The sequence below is a fragment of the Belonocnema kinseyi genome, chromosome 8 (genome assembly GCF_010883055.1).
Source record: "Belonocnema kinseyi isolate 2016_QV_RU_SX_M_011 chromosome 8, B_treatae_v1, whole genome shotgun sequence".
In the NCBI taxonomy this organism is placed as follows: domain Eukaryota; kingdom Metazoa; phylum Arthropoda; class Insecta; order Hymenoptera; family Cynipidae; genus Belonocnema; species Belonocnema kinseyi.
In genome coordinates this window covers 12,784,481-12,800,721 of record NC_046664.1, presented here as the reverse complement: position 1 = coordinate 12,800,721, position 16,241 = coordinate 12,784,481, and the positions used below count along the sequence as shown (strand labels likewise).

The following is a 16,241-nucleotide window of genomic DNA, read 5'->3' as shown; positions in this document are numbered from 1 at the left end:
TTGATTTTCAAATCAACGCTAGTCAGCAGCGAACCTTACGACTAGAAAAGGAATCCACCAATCAAAGAATAATTCTTTATATTATTCAGTGGATCCGAAAGGCAGGACGTAACAATGGATCAGTACCACTCACACGGATCCCGCGGAACGTCACTTGCGTAGGAGTTGGTAAGTAGCGCTCTTACAAAATCCCTACAGGTAGAAACCGGCCCTAGGTGCCTACAGCTAGTAACCAGCCATAGGTTATGACTTCTAGCCCTTTCTGTCTCTTTCACGTTCCAAACTAACCACTACGCTCTCTCTCTCTCTCTTCGAAAAGCCTACAGCTGGAAGTCAGCCCTGGGTTTACGAAGATGATTTGTCTCCATCTTCATAGTAGAAAAGCCTGAATACTACTTTCCACCGAAAACATCACTTTACAAAAAAATAAATGTGATAAGTAAAACGGATTCTATTTTTAAAATTCAAAATAATAATTGTTCATTCAAATTTCGTCCACCCTCTACTACCCTCCGCTAACGAGCTAGCTGGCATTTTAGCCCGTCCGTTTGCGCAGAAATCGCTGGTAAACCAGCCCTTTCAGCCTACACACGCACTTCTTCCCGACCCGTTTCTTTTTCTAACAACTCGAAATCTCCACTAGCCCCGTTTCTCTTTAGGGTAAAAAGTCAAAATCGAAAACGACCGCTCTGCTGCTACATCATTCAACCTTCTTCACCTTGCTGCTGCCACCAAATTATTCAATAAGTAAGAAGCGTGTTAAATTAAACATATTTTCAATGGTTGATAAGAAATTTTTGTTGAATAATAATGCAAAATAACTTGGAACATTACGCAATTAACACCATGTCTTCGTTTTGGTCTACTTTTCTTACTGTTTTTCAAATAATTTTATTTTGTACAAAAAGGTACAATGTGAGGTGTGAAATAAGAAGCAAAAACTAAGTCCTTATTTGGACGCCCAAAATGGAATGCTTAGAAATTTGTGTCTACAAGAGCAACAATCGTATTAAAATATCCTCTACTTTAAAACTTTAGACCCTACAAATGTTAGCGTGAAGAGCGTCTAAGCAGGACCTATATTTCAACTCGGGTGAAGGCTCGAAAAGCAGAACCGAACGTGCGCTCAAGCAGTAGCCAGGAGGGGGATGACCCGGAGAAAACGCGAAGAAAGTGGAAATAAAATACGTTCTCTCTTTCCTCGCGTTTTATGCGCATCGTCCTCACATCTGGCTACTGCTCGAGCGCTTGTTCTCTTCTACTTTCCGAGCCTTAAATTAAACTATTTTATTGAAAATTAAACATTTTAGCTTCAAAGTATAATTCTTTGTATATAGAATTGTATGGTTGATGATTGATTTTGTTATTTATGAAAATTCAATAATTTGTTCAACAACTCCCCTATTTGCATGAGAATTCATCTTTTCTGAATTAAAATTCGTCATTCTGTGGGGTTCAAGCTTCTTATAGATTCATACAAAAGTTTGGCTGATTCAACAAAAATTTAGTTAGATCAAACAAATAAATACATTGCTATATGGTCAGCCAAATGTTTGGTGGATTCAACCAAATTTTTGGCTGCTAAAGTTTAGCCGACTACAATAAATATTTTGGTTGATCCAACAAAATATTTGGGTTCATCTAATGAAATATGTGTGTTGATTCAAACAAATATTTTGTTTGAATTAACAACCGTCGTATCAACGGTCGTACAAAATGTATTGAAAAAGCCCTTCTTATTTATTAAAACTTTTGAGAAGTATTACTTGCAACATTAGAAAACCGAACTTTCACCAAGTCTGACAAAAAGACTTTTTTCATAAATTTTTTTGGTGTTCTTTTATCAATTATGGATTCCTAGGTTAGATTGCCTGTACGATAAAATAAACTGCACTCTGAGAACTGAGTGTTGTACTAACATTAAAAATGTTATGGATGTTGTTAAAATCTATAGTTTTGCAATAAATTTGACACTCGGAGTGTCCCGTTGCTCGCAGAAAATATTTTGTTTATAAATTGATCACATGACGCACGATCTTCCCGACAAAGTAGATTAAAAAACATCTTTTGTTAAATCGACTAAATGTTTTCTCTAAGTATAGTGATCTGTTACCAACTTCCTATTTTTGGCAGTTAATAAACAAAAGGCATAACCGTAGAGGGTTGCTGATCATATTTTTCCTAAAGATGACACAACTGTTATCAGGGGTAGTAGCAATATTGTCATATGCTCAGGAAATTTTTGCTAAAAGTAATCTTGCTATAAATCCAGGAGTTCAAGTAATAATCCTTCATGGAATTGAATTACTGGCATGTTTTGGAACTCACGTAATGATAGATAGGTTTAATAGAAGAACGCTTTTTTTGTCTACTGGTCTATTAGCCTCTCTTTGCTTAGGGAGCGTTGGTCTTTTTTTCTTTATGGAATTGTACCTTGAGGCTGATGTCTCATCTATCAGTTTTCTGCCATTTGTAGCTTTGGTTTGTTTTCAAATAGTGTATCAGTTTGGAAAAGGTACTATTCCCTATTTTGTTCAAGGTGAACTTTTTCCGATAAATGTAAAAGGAAACGCTGTTGCCTGTGGGATGGTTATGGGATCATGCTTTGCCCTTGGAACTACAGCAGGTTATAGTATTTTAAGCAACGCTGCTGGTATCTATACAACCTTTTTCTTTCTTGCAACAACAGCACTTTTGGGATCTGTGATCACATTTTGGATTATGCCTGAAACTAAAGGAATGTCGTTGGAGGAAATTCAGGCAATGCAGAATCCAAAACTGAAGGAGATACTAGACTCAGAACGTAAGATTGACAAATCGTTGAACTCAGAAACCTCATTCTGCAACTAGGCCACTTCTAGAAGCTACGTTGATACTGAAAAAATTCTTTTTTATTATGAAGATGTTTGCAAAGAACAACTAACAACGAAACGTTGAAGTAAACTTTTTTTTACTATTTTGTAAACAATGCAAAGATAAATTTATTGTCATTGTTATTACGACGAAGAAGCACGAGAATTCATCACAAATATTTGATTAGAAACACGGAACAATCTGAAGTAGCAGTAAAAAAATTGGTTGGATACTTTCAAGATCATGTGGACATATTTCAGCCAATCAGTCAGCCATATTGGAAGATTGTTAAAAAGCAACTAGTTGAATAGAAAATAGTTGATTCACTTTTGAATATCTTCTCGAGGGGATGTGATGCCACGAGAAATTTAGAGCTGAAAGATTCCGGATGCGAAGTTTACCAATCTCGAGCATCATATATCGAACGAATCTTGCTTTTTTAATACAACTGATAACAAAAACTTAAGTCAGTACTGTTGACTGCACATCCATTTCACAGGTCCCGATTAAAAATCTAAATTAGGAACAAAAAATAGCGGACTGGTTTGAAATCCTGAAAAGCTTTTGCAGGATTTTGGACGGGGTATGTATTACTAATTCTATAGAATTTTGATAACCATTTATGTTGTAGCTAGTTCATGTTCCAAGATTCAAACATATTGCAACGTCCACAAGATAATGTAAATTTAATATTTTTATTTTATACATTCTTTTACACGAATTTACAAAGGCAGCAGAAGAGTTTCTAGACCAAGTTGTAAGAAACAATAGCCAATGCAAATCATTTGATGGACTTCGCAACTGGACATACCATGCGAAATTAGTAACTTAAAAAAATTTAACATTCTCAAGGAACTCTTTAAATATTAATATTCCGCAAGCATTCTACATTTGCTTCGAACAATATAACTGTTTTTGTAGCAATGCAAGAAGGCTAGATCCTTGTTCATTTGGATACAAAAACTAAAACATGACTAGTAAGAAGAATTATTTTCTTTCAAAAGATAATGTTTCAGAAACTTAATTGAATTCTCGAACTAGCCGAATTTTGAAATACATTTCTTACCAAAAAATTTCACAGGTTATCAAAAACTAAATTTTTTCAACAAAATACATGAATCTTAATTTAAATGAATGACGTGGTCAATCGAAAATAGAATAGTTAAATATTCAGCTGATAAAGTTAATTGTCAACAAGAAATGAAGGGTGTTATTTCTAAATAAAAAAAAATTCAAATAGTGTAATCCTTAACCGAAACTGATTAATTTGCAATCAAGAAATTGCATTTTGAGTTTCAAAATATGAAATTTCAACTAGCAGGATTAATTTTCTTCAAAAAAGACTATTTTTCAACTAAACCGTTAATAATTTCAACTGAAAAAGATAGATTTTCACAATATTTGATTTCCTTCTCGTACGTCAACAAAAAAATCTTTAAAAAACTGACATGCATAATGCGCGAATGCGTACACATGCATACAGTGCGCGCATGAATAGAAGGCCGGGGCACCCAATGAACGTGGCTTGACAAAAATCACCTGAAGACTCGCGGTAGAGGTGCGGGCCCCCCCCTCCAGTCTTGAAATTCGCAAATGTTTAGTTTTCGCGGCTCTTGAAATACCAAAGACTTCTCTATAGTCAAGTTTTTAACTCAAAAGGAATTATGAACCAAAAACTGAATTTTTGAATTTTCAATTTAAAAAGTTAATTTTCAGAACAAAAAAAAAGTTTAAACCGGAGAGAATTATTTTCAACTGTACTCTTGCATAACAAAATAAAGGCGCGTGGGCACAGTTTCATGACTTTATACTTCCCCCGCATTTGTGCTTCCACCTTTTGAAATTAAAGGTCAAAGCATTCACTACTGTAAGTTGGTGATTGTGAATTCTCTTTGGTTAATGCTCCTTTGGCTTTAACGAACGCAGTCTCATAACGTATCTCGTGCTTCCCGCTTGATTAAAATTTGTCTAAAATGTGCACTGTTAGATATTATGCTAAATTCTATTATATGATTATATATGTTACGCTAATGTTTTTTTTTATTATTACTAAAGGATTTGTTCCTTCATTAGCATTAATATTTATTCGCAAGATACCCTGACAAATTCATCATTATAATAAATGTATCATTAATAATAAATTTCCTAATGTGTATTTATATTGAAACTAACATATTTTCATTGTCTTGCTTTTATAAATTAAAAAAGTGCGCGCCTTGAAAACAAGTTTTAAAACAAACTTGTTTTTCTACAAAAATTAAATTTTTTTATGTAATTTTTTACGATTAAACTACAAACTACCCGTTCTATCGAAAAATAATTTGTAAAAAATTTTCAAATCTTTTTTCGATGAAAGGCTTTTAGCTATTTTTCTTGCACTACTCAACTTATCAAAAAAATTTTCTTAATAAATTTGTAGTTTTTTTTGGGTAGCCAACTTTTGTCTGTTCAATTTTTTTCATATTTCCTGTTGTTTTTTTCCAAAAATTTTATTTTTCATATTATTAATGTTATTTTTAAGAATTAAAACAAAAACTACAAATCCCATCAAATAATAATAAGGAACAAATTTGTAGATTTTTTTCTAGATATTTATTGTCACATGTTCATTCTATTTTGGAATACTCCTTTGACAAATGTCTCTTATCGCGGCATAATTTTCATAGATAAGCAATTTTTTAGACCGTATTCAAACTCTAATGTTTGATAAAATTTTGACATTTTTAAGCCGATTTTTTATTCAATATATGTTTGATATAACGTATAAAAATTAAACTCATAATTTGGTGAGACAGTGACCTGAAAACATTCTTTTAAATTCAGAAATTAAATTAAACTTTAAAGCGATTGTCAGAAGAATGAAACTTCGTCCATGATTAGTCTTCTTACGACAGGAGAGAGGCACGCACGTGCTTTTTTTAATCTGTTCTGAAAAATGTTTCCAGAATTAGTTTATATTTGGAAATTTAACATTTATGATTTTTTAACGTTTAAGTGAAATAAAATTCCGATTAGAAAATGAAGATCACAAATTGGATTTTTCGAATTAATAGCTACAATATTAATGAAGAATTGAAAATAAGTGAACAAGAAAACGATTTAAAGCGAGTCAAGGATGAAGGAAGTCGATTTCTGCAGTACACTGCTGGCATTTGTGGTAAGTAAGAAAATCTAAAATATTCTCTAAAAAAAGAAAATAATTTTAATCAGACATTTCATTTTTTAACTTGTTTAAAAAAATTATGTACTTTCCGTTTTAATTAGTTTTCAACAATGCTAATTACCAGAAAAAAAGGTTTGTGCTTTATGTAAAAAAAAACCTTCCTACAGTGGATAATGCAACCCGCAGTGGATAATAGTTAATTAAAAGCACAAATGGAAGAGAAATAATTAATTTTAATTTTAAGATATTAGCACATATATTATCTTCAATATTAATGAAATTGAATTAATTATTTTACACAATTTAGTATTTTTAATTAATTATTTTCTACTGTGGGTTGCACTATTCACTGTAGGAAGGTTTCCCCTAATATTTAAATAAAAAAAGGTCAGAAAATCTTATAAAATTTAAAATTCTTTACCATATATTTATTTTATAAATGCGGTCACTCATATTGTTTTATTCAGGAAAACCTGCTTTTGCTTTCACTATCTGTCACGGCACGTGCTTTGGGCCGGTTTGTGGAATATAACCTGAATTCCTTAATAGTTTGATAAAAGCTAAAAATTAAATTTTTAATTGGATTTTAAATTATATTTTAAATAATCAGATAATTTATGTTTTTAAATGATCAAGGACTCGATCATTTTTTGGTTTTATTTTTCTTTTTTGCATAGCTTTTATCAGTGACAACACATTTGAATTGCAATCATTTCGTTATTTTCAGAACTTATTTCTAGTAGCAATATATCAGTACGTTTCTTGATGAGAAATTTGAAATAGATTATGAAAATCCAATTAGTTTTGTTTGAAAAGTCCATCATTATAGTTTATGTTCGGAATGCATCTCGCTTAGTTATACATTCTAGTATTTGTTTGAAAATCTAATTGTTTGGTTAAAAATTTAACTACTTGGTTAAATATTAAACTGATATCTTAAAAATTAATTTTTTTTATTGAAGATTTATTTGTTTGGTGGAAATTTTAATTATTTCATTTTTACAAAATTATCCTCTGGGGTTAAAAAATCATATCTTGGGTTGAATGTTGAAATTTAACGTTTTTTTGCAACTTTAAAAAAAAATTAAAATGTAACACCAATTTATATCACATGGATCATTAAAAATTAATTTCATCGTTGGAAGATACATCTCGTTGGACGATAATTTCACATTCCATTTTTAGAATATTAGTCTTTTTGGTTAGAAAATGATCTTTTGCGTTGAATTTTAACCTTTTTTCTTAAAAATTAATTGTATAAGACAAGATTTATCATTTCATTTTTAAAGTTGAACTATTTTATTGAAAATTCTTTTTTTTTAAGGAAATTTAATCTTTATTGTTATTTTTAAGACTTTTAGTAGTAACAAATTTAGTATTTTTTAGAGGTAGCAAATAAGTAGGTACGTTTTTTGATGACAAAATTTTTAATTAATTAATACAGCCCGATAAGAATGTTCAAAACTATTTTTTTTTTTAATTTTACTATTATATTTTTGGTTTCGAATTTATCTAATTTGGTTAAAAAGTTTTACTATTTTCTCAAAAATGTCATAAGTTTGTTAAAAATTCTTTTTTTTGATTAAAATATAAAAAATTAAATGGATTGTTGAAGATTCATCTTTTGATGTTGAAAAATAAACTATTTGGTTTAAATCTGAAAGACCCGGGCTCAATCCCCAGAGGAGCTAGGGAGCATTTTTTTTTGACAATTTTCGATCAATATTAAAGAAATATCGATTATAGATCATGTAGAGAAAAAATTAACATCAAAATTATTAATATAATCACCGGGACAAACTAACATCAAAAATATATTTGGTTTAAACTTGAATCATTAAAAAAAAAATGAATTTTTTCCGAAGCAGATTCATCTCTTTGTTAAAAGATAGAAATATTTCGTTAATTTTTTTTCAATTAGGGATTCATTTTTTCATTAAAAATGTACATTTCATATTGAGAGTTGATATTTCCTAGTTTAAAATTCATCAATGTAGTTGAAAAACTAGCTATTACGTTAAAAACTAGTTTTTTTTCTGTCCAAATTAAGAATACATTTTTTATATTGAAAATGTTGAAAATGAAACCATTCCATTTTTTGAAACTTAATCTTCTTGGTTTAAAAATTATCTTTTGGATTGAATATTTAATTTGTTTCTTGAAAATTCATTTTTTTATTTCAAGATTCATCAAATTAATTGAAAAATTATATCTTTTTTTTTTAAATTTAACTAATTCTTTAAAAATAAGTGTGCCTTTCAAAATATTAAGAATAATTTTTACACCAACAGCTTCTCTGTTTCATTTTTGGGTAAAAATTGATATATTAAATTAAAGGTTGAACTTTACTAATTAAAATTGAAACAGTTGGTCGAAAATTCATGCAGTTTGTAAAAAATTCTTTTTTCTCTGTTTTGATTAAAATATCAAATATTACATAGATTATTAAACGTTTTTTGTTGTTATAAAGATTCACTTGTTTAATTGAAAATGTAACTATTTCATTGAAAAAAAATCAATCTTCTTTGAATGTTTAAATCTTTTCTTGAAATTTTATTTTTTTATTTATCCAATTTTTGGCAATTGATATTTTTAACTTAAAGTTGATCTTTTCTAGTCAAAAATTCATCTCTTTCTTTAAAAATTGAACTATTCCGTTGAAATTTATTTTTTTTTTTAAATTAAAAATTATTTTTTTGTACTAGAAGTATAACTATTCGAATTTTGGTTCAAATTGACATTTGAAATAAAATCTTTATCCTTCCTAGCTTAAAATTTAAGTAATTCATTGATGATTATTTATAAAAATTCATTTTTATAGAAAATAAATCTTCTGGGTAGAACATTCGTTTGTTACTTGGCTTAGTTTAATATTTTTATTAAAAATTAAAATCTGTTTTGCTTAAAGTGTGAAAATTACAAGGAATGTTGAGAATTCATATTTTCTGGTTAAAAAATTAACTACTTCAATGAAAGTTTAATTAATTAAAAAATATATTTTTGGTCTGTAAAATTAATTGCAAATTTTTTTCAATAATTTTTTTAAACGATAGGTTTTGCTTAAATTTGACAAAATAATAAAATACATTTTTTGAAAAACGATAGAATATACGAAAGAAAAAAATATTGACAAAAATGTTCATTCAAAAGGGATTTTAAAATTTGTGTCTAATTATTTTTAGATAGGACAAATAGATTTTCTTTTAATCGTAAAAAAATAAATTAAGAATACAATTTTTGTAAAACTGACACAATAGGCAAAAAAAATGAAAAGACATACGTATTTTCAGGGAAGCAGATAAACAATTTTTCCTTTGAACGATCTCCGCATTCTCCAAACCATAAACAATCAAGGCCATATGAATCATTTCTGTTGAAATTCCATCTTAAAATATATTTTTTTCTGTATTTTTGCAATTTTGGTTTAATGTCATTTCCTGGTAATAAAAAAATTCGAATTTTAAAGCTAAACATTTTTTCATTTGAAGTAATAAAAACAAAATACAAATCAAAGCACTAAAAGTAGATGCAATTTCAAATATATAAATCCCCGTCATTATTTTCAATGCTCATTAGTAAACTTTAGAATTTTCAAAATTTTATTATTTTTAGCAATTTTAAGCTGGAGACATTGAAAATTGAAAAATTAAAATTTTTTACTCAACACTTTGTAAATCAGAAATTACATTATATTAATTTCAAATAGGTAAAACATCCTCGAAAAGTTTAAAAAATGTATTTTTAGAACTTCTAAATATTTTAATGAGTAATAAATAGTAAGAGATGAATGTATTTTATACCAAAATTTTCACTTCAAACGCTTTTAATTTTTAATTGTTTATGTCTTCAAGTCTGCATTTTGAAATTCTTTAAATTAAAAATGTCAGCTTTAAAATAAAAATCTAAAATGTGAAATTTTTGAATTAAAAGATTTTCGAATTACGCATAGAAAGTGAATGGTATCATAATTGAAAAAGATAACAATTTAACTCATTAGCTTAAAAGCCGTTAACATTGAACTGTTTGGAGGCATATTACTTCACTTCATCTAAAAGCTTATTCTCTTCAAAAGATAAACACTTAATCTTGTTTTCCTTCGAAAATTTCGTAATGTCTGGTTACACCTGGTTGCGCAGAGCATTAACTAAACACTGAGTGACTGAAAGCGAACTGAAGCGAATGTCATGCGACATTTTTGCCACTGGCTGAAAATAACTGAAGCAGACGACACGATAAACTGTCGCTCCGCTGACCAAGCAGTGTCACTCTCTCGTCCCCTTGGACCACCTTGTCCTCTATAACGGGAACTTTTCTTGCAGGACTTAAGTGTAGTGCAAAATAAGGAACAAATCTTGAAACATAAAATTCACACATTATTGCGCAATATCTAAATAAGCAGTACCAGAATGAAGTACAGAAATAAACATAATATAAATGCAACATAAAAGTGTTAAACATAAGATAGAAAATTTCACACTTTTCACAAAATCTAGTGCAAAGCACGACATATGTGATGAGAATATGTTTGTTCAAACCGAAAGAGCTTTAACAAAGAGAATTCACATTCTCCAAATTACACTTGTCAATTGCTTGACCTTTAATTCTGTAAGGTTTTTGCAAAAATATGTGACAAATACAAAAACCGAGCGCGCAGCGCAGGATAAATATGTTTTCGGGAGCGAAGCGTGAAAGCGAAAAGTCGCGCGCTCGAAATTGCGAGCAAGCTGTATTTGCATTACAATTATAATATTTATAAATTAATTTAATTTTTCTTTCAATTATATTTTCAAGCTAATTGTTTTTGAAGAGAAAATCTGCCTGCTTTATGGGCACATTCTCAATGCCCGCTGTGCGCGCGGCTCGCTTTGCTCGTAAGTTTCGGCGCCCCTAGAGGGCGCGTCTGATGATTCTCGTGCTTCGAGTTCGAAAATGGGTTACCTCGCGCTTCGCGCGAGGACGCAATTGAACCTCGCGCTTCGCGCTCGGATATTTATATTTTGCATTTAGAATGCTTGAATAAAGCTTTATCAAATAGACCTCTTTTAGATCGCAGTATTTGTATGCGTCCTTATATTCTGAATTTTCTACTAAACCAAGTATAGTTAATAATTAGGTTTCTCAAAGCTCTGTAGGTTTTGAGGTACACATTCTCATCGTGACACTCGAGTTGCGTGATCGATTTTCGAAAGACATTTGTAAACAGGTTTTGTTCAATCTTTTTTTTCTTAACTTTGGTCGCGTTTCCACAAATTTTTAATTTTTTGTTTTGTTATTTTTTGTGCAATCAAAATTTGAATGTTTGATTTCCTAATCGAATAGAAAAAGTAGTTATGATAATCTTGTAGAGCTTTCAAAAAGCAATATTCTTCTTGTTTGACTTGTTTTCATATCGTGCGTTGTTTGGGTTAAAATTTTGATTTTCGATTGATTAAACAAATTTTGAAAATGATGTAAGTCGGAGAATTTTCTCTTCATCGAAAAAAGACATTAGAATAAAGTGTTTAACTTTCTATGAACTATGATTAGTCTTACATAAAATTTTTAAATTAAAAAAAATAGTTACAAAAAATTTGAAAATGTTCTAACTTTTTGTATTTTTATCCAAAATGGCTGACTAACAAACTCGTTCTATCCTTCAGATACTAAAAATTCTGTGCTAAGGATCGATTTGATTCATTTATTTTTTTGAGAGTTATCGTGTTTACGGACAGGCGGACGGACGCCTGGACAGACAGACAGACGTAATCGTGAAAACTTGATTTTCGGATTCAGGGTATCTCGAAAGATGGAAATCCATTTAAAAACTGTAATAAATCTACAAAAATTGAAAGTATGAATTTATCATCTACTAAGGATGTCTTTCCAATCACACATTCCTAAGTTACTTTAATAGTATCCAGGAATTATAAATTATTTGAACAGGTTTTATAAAAAGTTAAGAGTTTGGCCATTTTTCCAGGAATAGGCATAATTTGTTTAAAGAATTAACAAAGAATATTTTTTCTATTAAATTTTTCGATGATACTTAAAGAGCCAAAATTGATGGCATGAGTTCGTTTCCATGTGAGATAGAATTGGACATTGAGATAACGTTAAAATTGCGTTTTTTAGTGGAGTAATGGAGAAAAAAATAAATGAAAACTAAGTTTTACTCAAAAGCGAAAGTTTACGAAATTTAAATTAGACCAAAATCCAAATTAAAAATCCCATTTAACGTCCAATAATCAAATTGATGTAAAATCCTGTTAAAAAAACAAGAATCCAACGACCAAATTTGGACCACAACGAATAAACGAAAACCAAAAATCCTACTGTAATCTGAAAAAAAAAACAAAAAAATAAAATAAAATTTTCGGACAAAAATAAAAAAGAGGAAAGAAAAATGAGAAGGCAGCCAACCACACCCCATTCCTTCTCTTTTTCTTTCTTTCGTCTTTTTTATTTTCATTATCATCAAATTACAATAAAATAAAATAAAAAACATAAATAAGTAAATTTGCATTACCAACGTTTCGGCAAGAAGGGTACGAGTACCGAAACGTTGATAATGCAAATTTATTTATTTATGTTTTTTATTTTATTTTATTGTAATTTGATGATAATAAAAATAAAAAAGACGAAAGAAAGAAAAAGAGAAGGAAGCGGATGTGGTTGGCTGCCTTCTCATTTTTCTTTCCTCTTTCTTATTTTTGTCCGAAAATTTTATTTTATTTTTTTGTTTTTCTTTTCATATTACAATAGGATTTTTGGTTTTCGTTTATTCTTTGTGGTCCAAATTTGGTAGTTGGAATCTTGCTTTTTTTTTAACAGGATTTTACTCAAAAGCGGTTCAAATGATTTCGAAGAGCAAAATATATTTTGTAGATAGTAATGGCGCTATTAAAAAAAAATAAGAAGATTACTACAAAAACTACAGGTTGAAGATTTTTGAATTTTTTAAACAAAAATGTTTAAGTTATGTTCTGGAGTGGCACCTACCATATTTGGTCCGAAAAGTCATTAATGTAGAAGGTAGAATTTTTACTGATGTAATTTATATCATGCATTACATCATAAAAAATATTTTCTTCATAAGCGACTGCAGTCAGCCTATACAAATTATAGTCGTGGTTTGTTTTTGAAATAGGCTCTCTGTTCCTCTTCAGGAGATCCTCCCCCTCACTTGTGTTTACGCTCTCTTCCTTGCCTTCTCGCTCTATTCACTCCACCTTTTCCACAAACTCCATTTCTTCTCCGCTTTTAACTTCGATCCTCTTACCGCAATATCATTTCTCCTGTCTACATTCTCTTTTCTCTCCACTCTTAGCTCCATTGCCCTTTATCATTTCCCTATCCGCTCTCTCGTCCTTTTCATTTCTACGCTCTCCAACTTTCTTTTCTATCATATCATCTACACTCTCCCAAAGACCTTTCTTCTCGCCCTCCCTTCTATCACCTACTTCTATTTCCGAGTTGTTCATCACTTTATCAAGCTTTATGTCCGCCATTTCCTACCCGCCCTAATTTCTTCTCTCAGCTACTTCATTTTAACTTCTTTTTCCTTTCTTACCGATACCCATTTCTCATCTATGAGTCTCAGGTCCTCCCGCATATTTTCCATGTACTCCATAGCACCCCTTCTGTCTTTCCTCAAATCACTGACAATGCTTGTCAACACCCCAAGAGCCTCCTTCTCCGGCTAGCCCCCTATTAGGGGGGGGGGGGGGGTTTGACCTACGTGGTCCTACGATTTTTTGAAACGGACTTTCTTGGTTGTCTCTCTTCCTCTTCAGAAGATCCTCCCCCTTACTTGCGCTAGACGTTTTCTCCCTCACCTTCTCGCTTTTCGTGTTCTGCCTTTTCCCTACCCCCGAGGCGCCACCTAAACAACGAGCCACTTACAGTTGTCCTCCGTGGTGTGTGGCAGATTTCTTCCCCGTCCAGTTCACTACCAGCATTGCCAATACTCTCGCTGACCACTTCCCGCTTCGTCAAGTATCGCTCTTCCGTCGATAACTGGGATCGATCCATGCAGTACCTTCTGCAACCTACAGATGTCTCTCAAGACTGTTGCTGCCTCCCAACATAAATTTCCCCTTTATCCCACTTAATTCCACTCCTTAAAGCCCCTGCACACACCCTTTTCTTTCCCTCAACACCCCACAATAGTACACGAACCAGCCTTGTCCCCCTCGAAGGCCCAAACTCCTAACTAAAAAATCCCCCGATCCCTTGCCAAACTAACCTGACTTTCCCTATATAGCAAAATCCCACCCCAAAACTACTATGAAAATTAATTTTTAAATCACCAATTTAAACCTTACAATACTAATTTACTCCTAGGCTGCCACGCTCACACTCCACTCACACCTTCCACACAAACTCCGTAAAATGTTTTCGCCACCCTTTACTAAACAGGATATCACTACCGCCACCAACATGCAAGTTCCTGCAATCTCATTATATATACACTGCAGTCCCGCAAGAAAAGTTACCGGTATAGAGGACAAGGTGGTCCAAGAGGGCAAGAGAGTGACACTGCTTGGTCAGCGAAGCCACACCACAACAACGCAGTAGTGTATGTAAAGCGGGCAGTATCCTTGGCCGCAGCGTGTTATCTGCTTCAGCCATTTTCAGTCAGTAACAAAAATGTCGCAGGTCAATCGCTTCAGTTCGCATTCGGACATGTGGTTTATAGGTTATGCGTTGCGTAACAAGGTGTTACCGGGCGTTACGAAAATGCCGAAAAAAAAGCAATCATTTATCTTTCAAAGAGACATAAAAGCTTTTGGACGAAGTGCCATCAGGTGCCTTAAGACAATATATTTTGTAGAATTTATTTCTTGACAGGTAAATTTATAAATCTTTAGAGGAAAAATCTGTCGAATTTCAATTTTAACAGCTTTTAAAATAATAACTTAAATTGTTATCTTTTTCTGTTGTGATTCGATTCACTTTGCAATGCGTGATTCGAAAATATTTTAATTTAAAAATTTTCTATTGTTTCAAGCTTAAAATTTCCGAAAATAATAAAATGTTAAAAATTTGACAGTTCATTGATTACTTCTTTAATTTGGAGCATTGAAAAGGATAACGTGGATTTACATTTTTGGAATTGAATCTGAATCTTTAAACTCTAATTTAAAAAGTGAAGACTTCTAAATTTCCAGTTTATCTGAATTTCATTTAAACTTCTTTAATTGGAAAATTTTACTACTTTCCATTTTGGACGTCAAAATTATTGAGCATTCGAGTACAACGTTTTTTAATTAAAAAATGTTTTAATGTAAATTCAAAAAGTTTAAAATTGAAGAGTTTTAATTAGAGTGCTTTAATTTTGAGTTTGTTTTTTCATTACTTTAGATGGAAAAGAGCTTAGCCTTAGTGTTTGAATTTTATTTTTTTATTGACCGTAAAAATGTTTGCGAACCGAGAAAGACACGGGAAATGACCGGGAATTTGTCTTCTTTGATTAAAATAGCTACCTTCATATAAGAACGTACATACTTAAAAATCAGTACTTTTATGCAGTTTCATTTTCGAGCACAAACATTTTCACTTTCATTCTGCCATTATAAAACCAAAATCGCAAAAATACAAAAAAAAAAAAATTTGTAAGACGAAAGTCCAACAGAAATGATTCATACGGCCTTGTTGTTTATGGTTTGGCGAATCCTGAAATTGCACGAAGGAGATAAGGGACACCCCCGAAACTTTTTCTATAGCGGGATTGCATCATACATGTCTGTAAAAAGACGTTTGTGTTAGGTTATGAAATAGTTTTAAAAACACACCAATTATAATAAAACACCCAAAAAAGGAGTTTAAAATCGTTATCGTATTAAATTATATAAATTTCATCAACTCAAATGCTACCTTCAATAACAAGAACTTTTCAGAGCACGGTAAAATTTATGCGGCCGGGATCAGTGAACCGTAACGCCGCGTAGTGTTACGTGCGCGGTTAATGATTTTTTTGACATTGTTCCACAACTCAAGAAAATCCACTGAAATACAAATTACAGAGGATATTCTAAGGCAGATTTTTGCCAAATATGCTACAGAATACAACCTCAATTGAAAAAAGAAATTTAACATTTTTCTTTACCTGTAGTTTTAGTTATACTTTTCTCATGTATTTTTTAAGCACACTGAAAAAAATGGTTAGTTGCGACAAGAAGCTCCTCATTAGTAGAGTTGGTATAAGCTACAACAACTACTTCGATGGTAACAGTAACTAACCAGT

The 16,241-nt window shown here is 31.2% G+C and overlaps 1 protein-coding gene across 1 annotated transcript in view; it reads left to right on the top strand.

Moving 5' to 3' along the window:
• Positions 1 to 5,758: 5,758 nt before the first annotated feature.
• Positions 5,759 to 16,241, top strand: part of LOC117179056 (facilitated trehalose transporter Tret1-like) — a 12,490-nt gene continuing 2,007 nt past the window's right edge. The window contains exon 1 of the mRNA XM_033370693.1: positions 5,759 to 6,010. Within this exon, the coding sequence (XP_033226584.1) occupies positions 5,872 to 6,010 (139 nt within the window). The 5' untranslated portion in view covers positions 5,759 to 5,871. The remainder of the gene's footprint in view (positions 6,011 to 16,241) is intronic.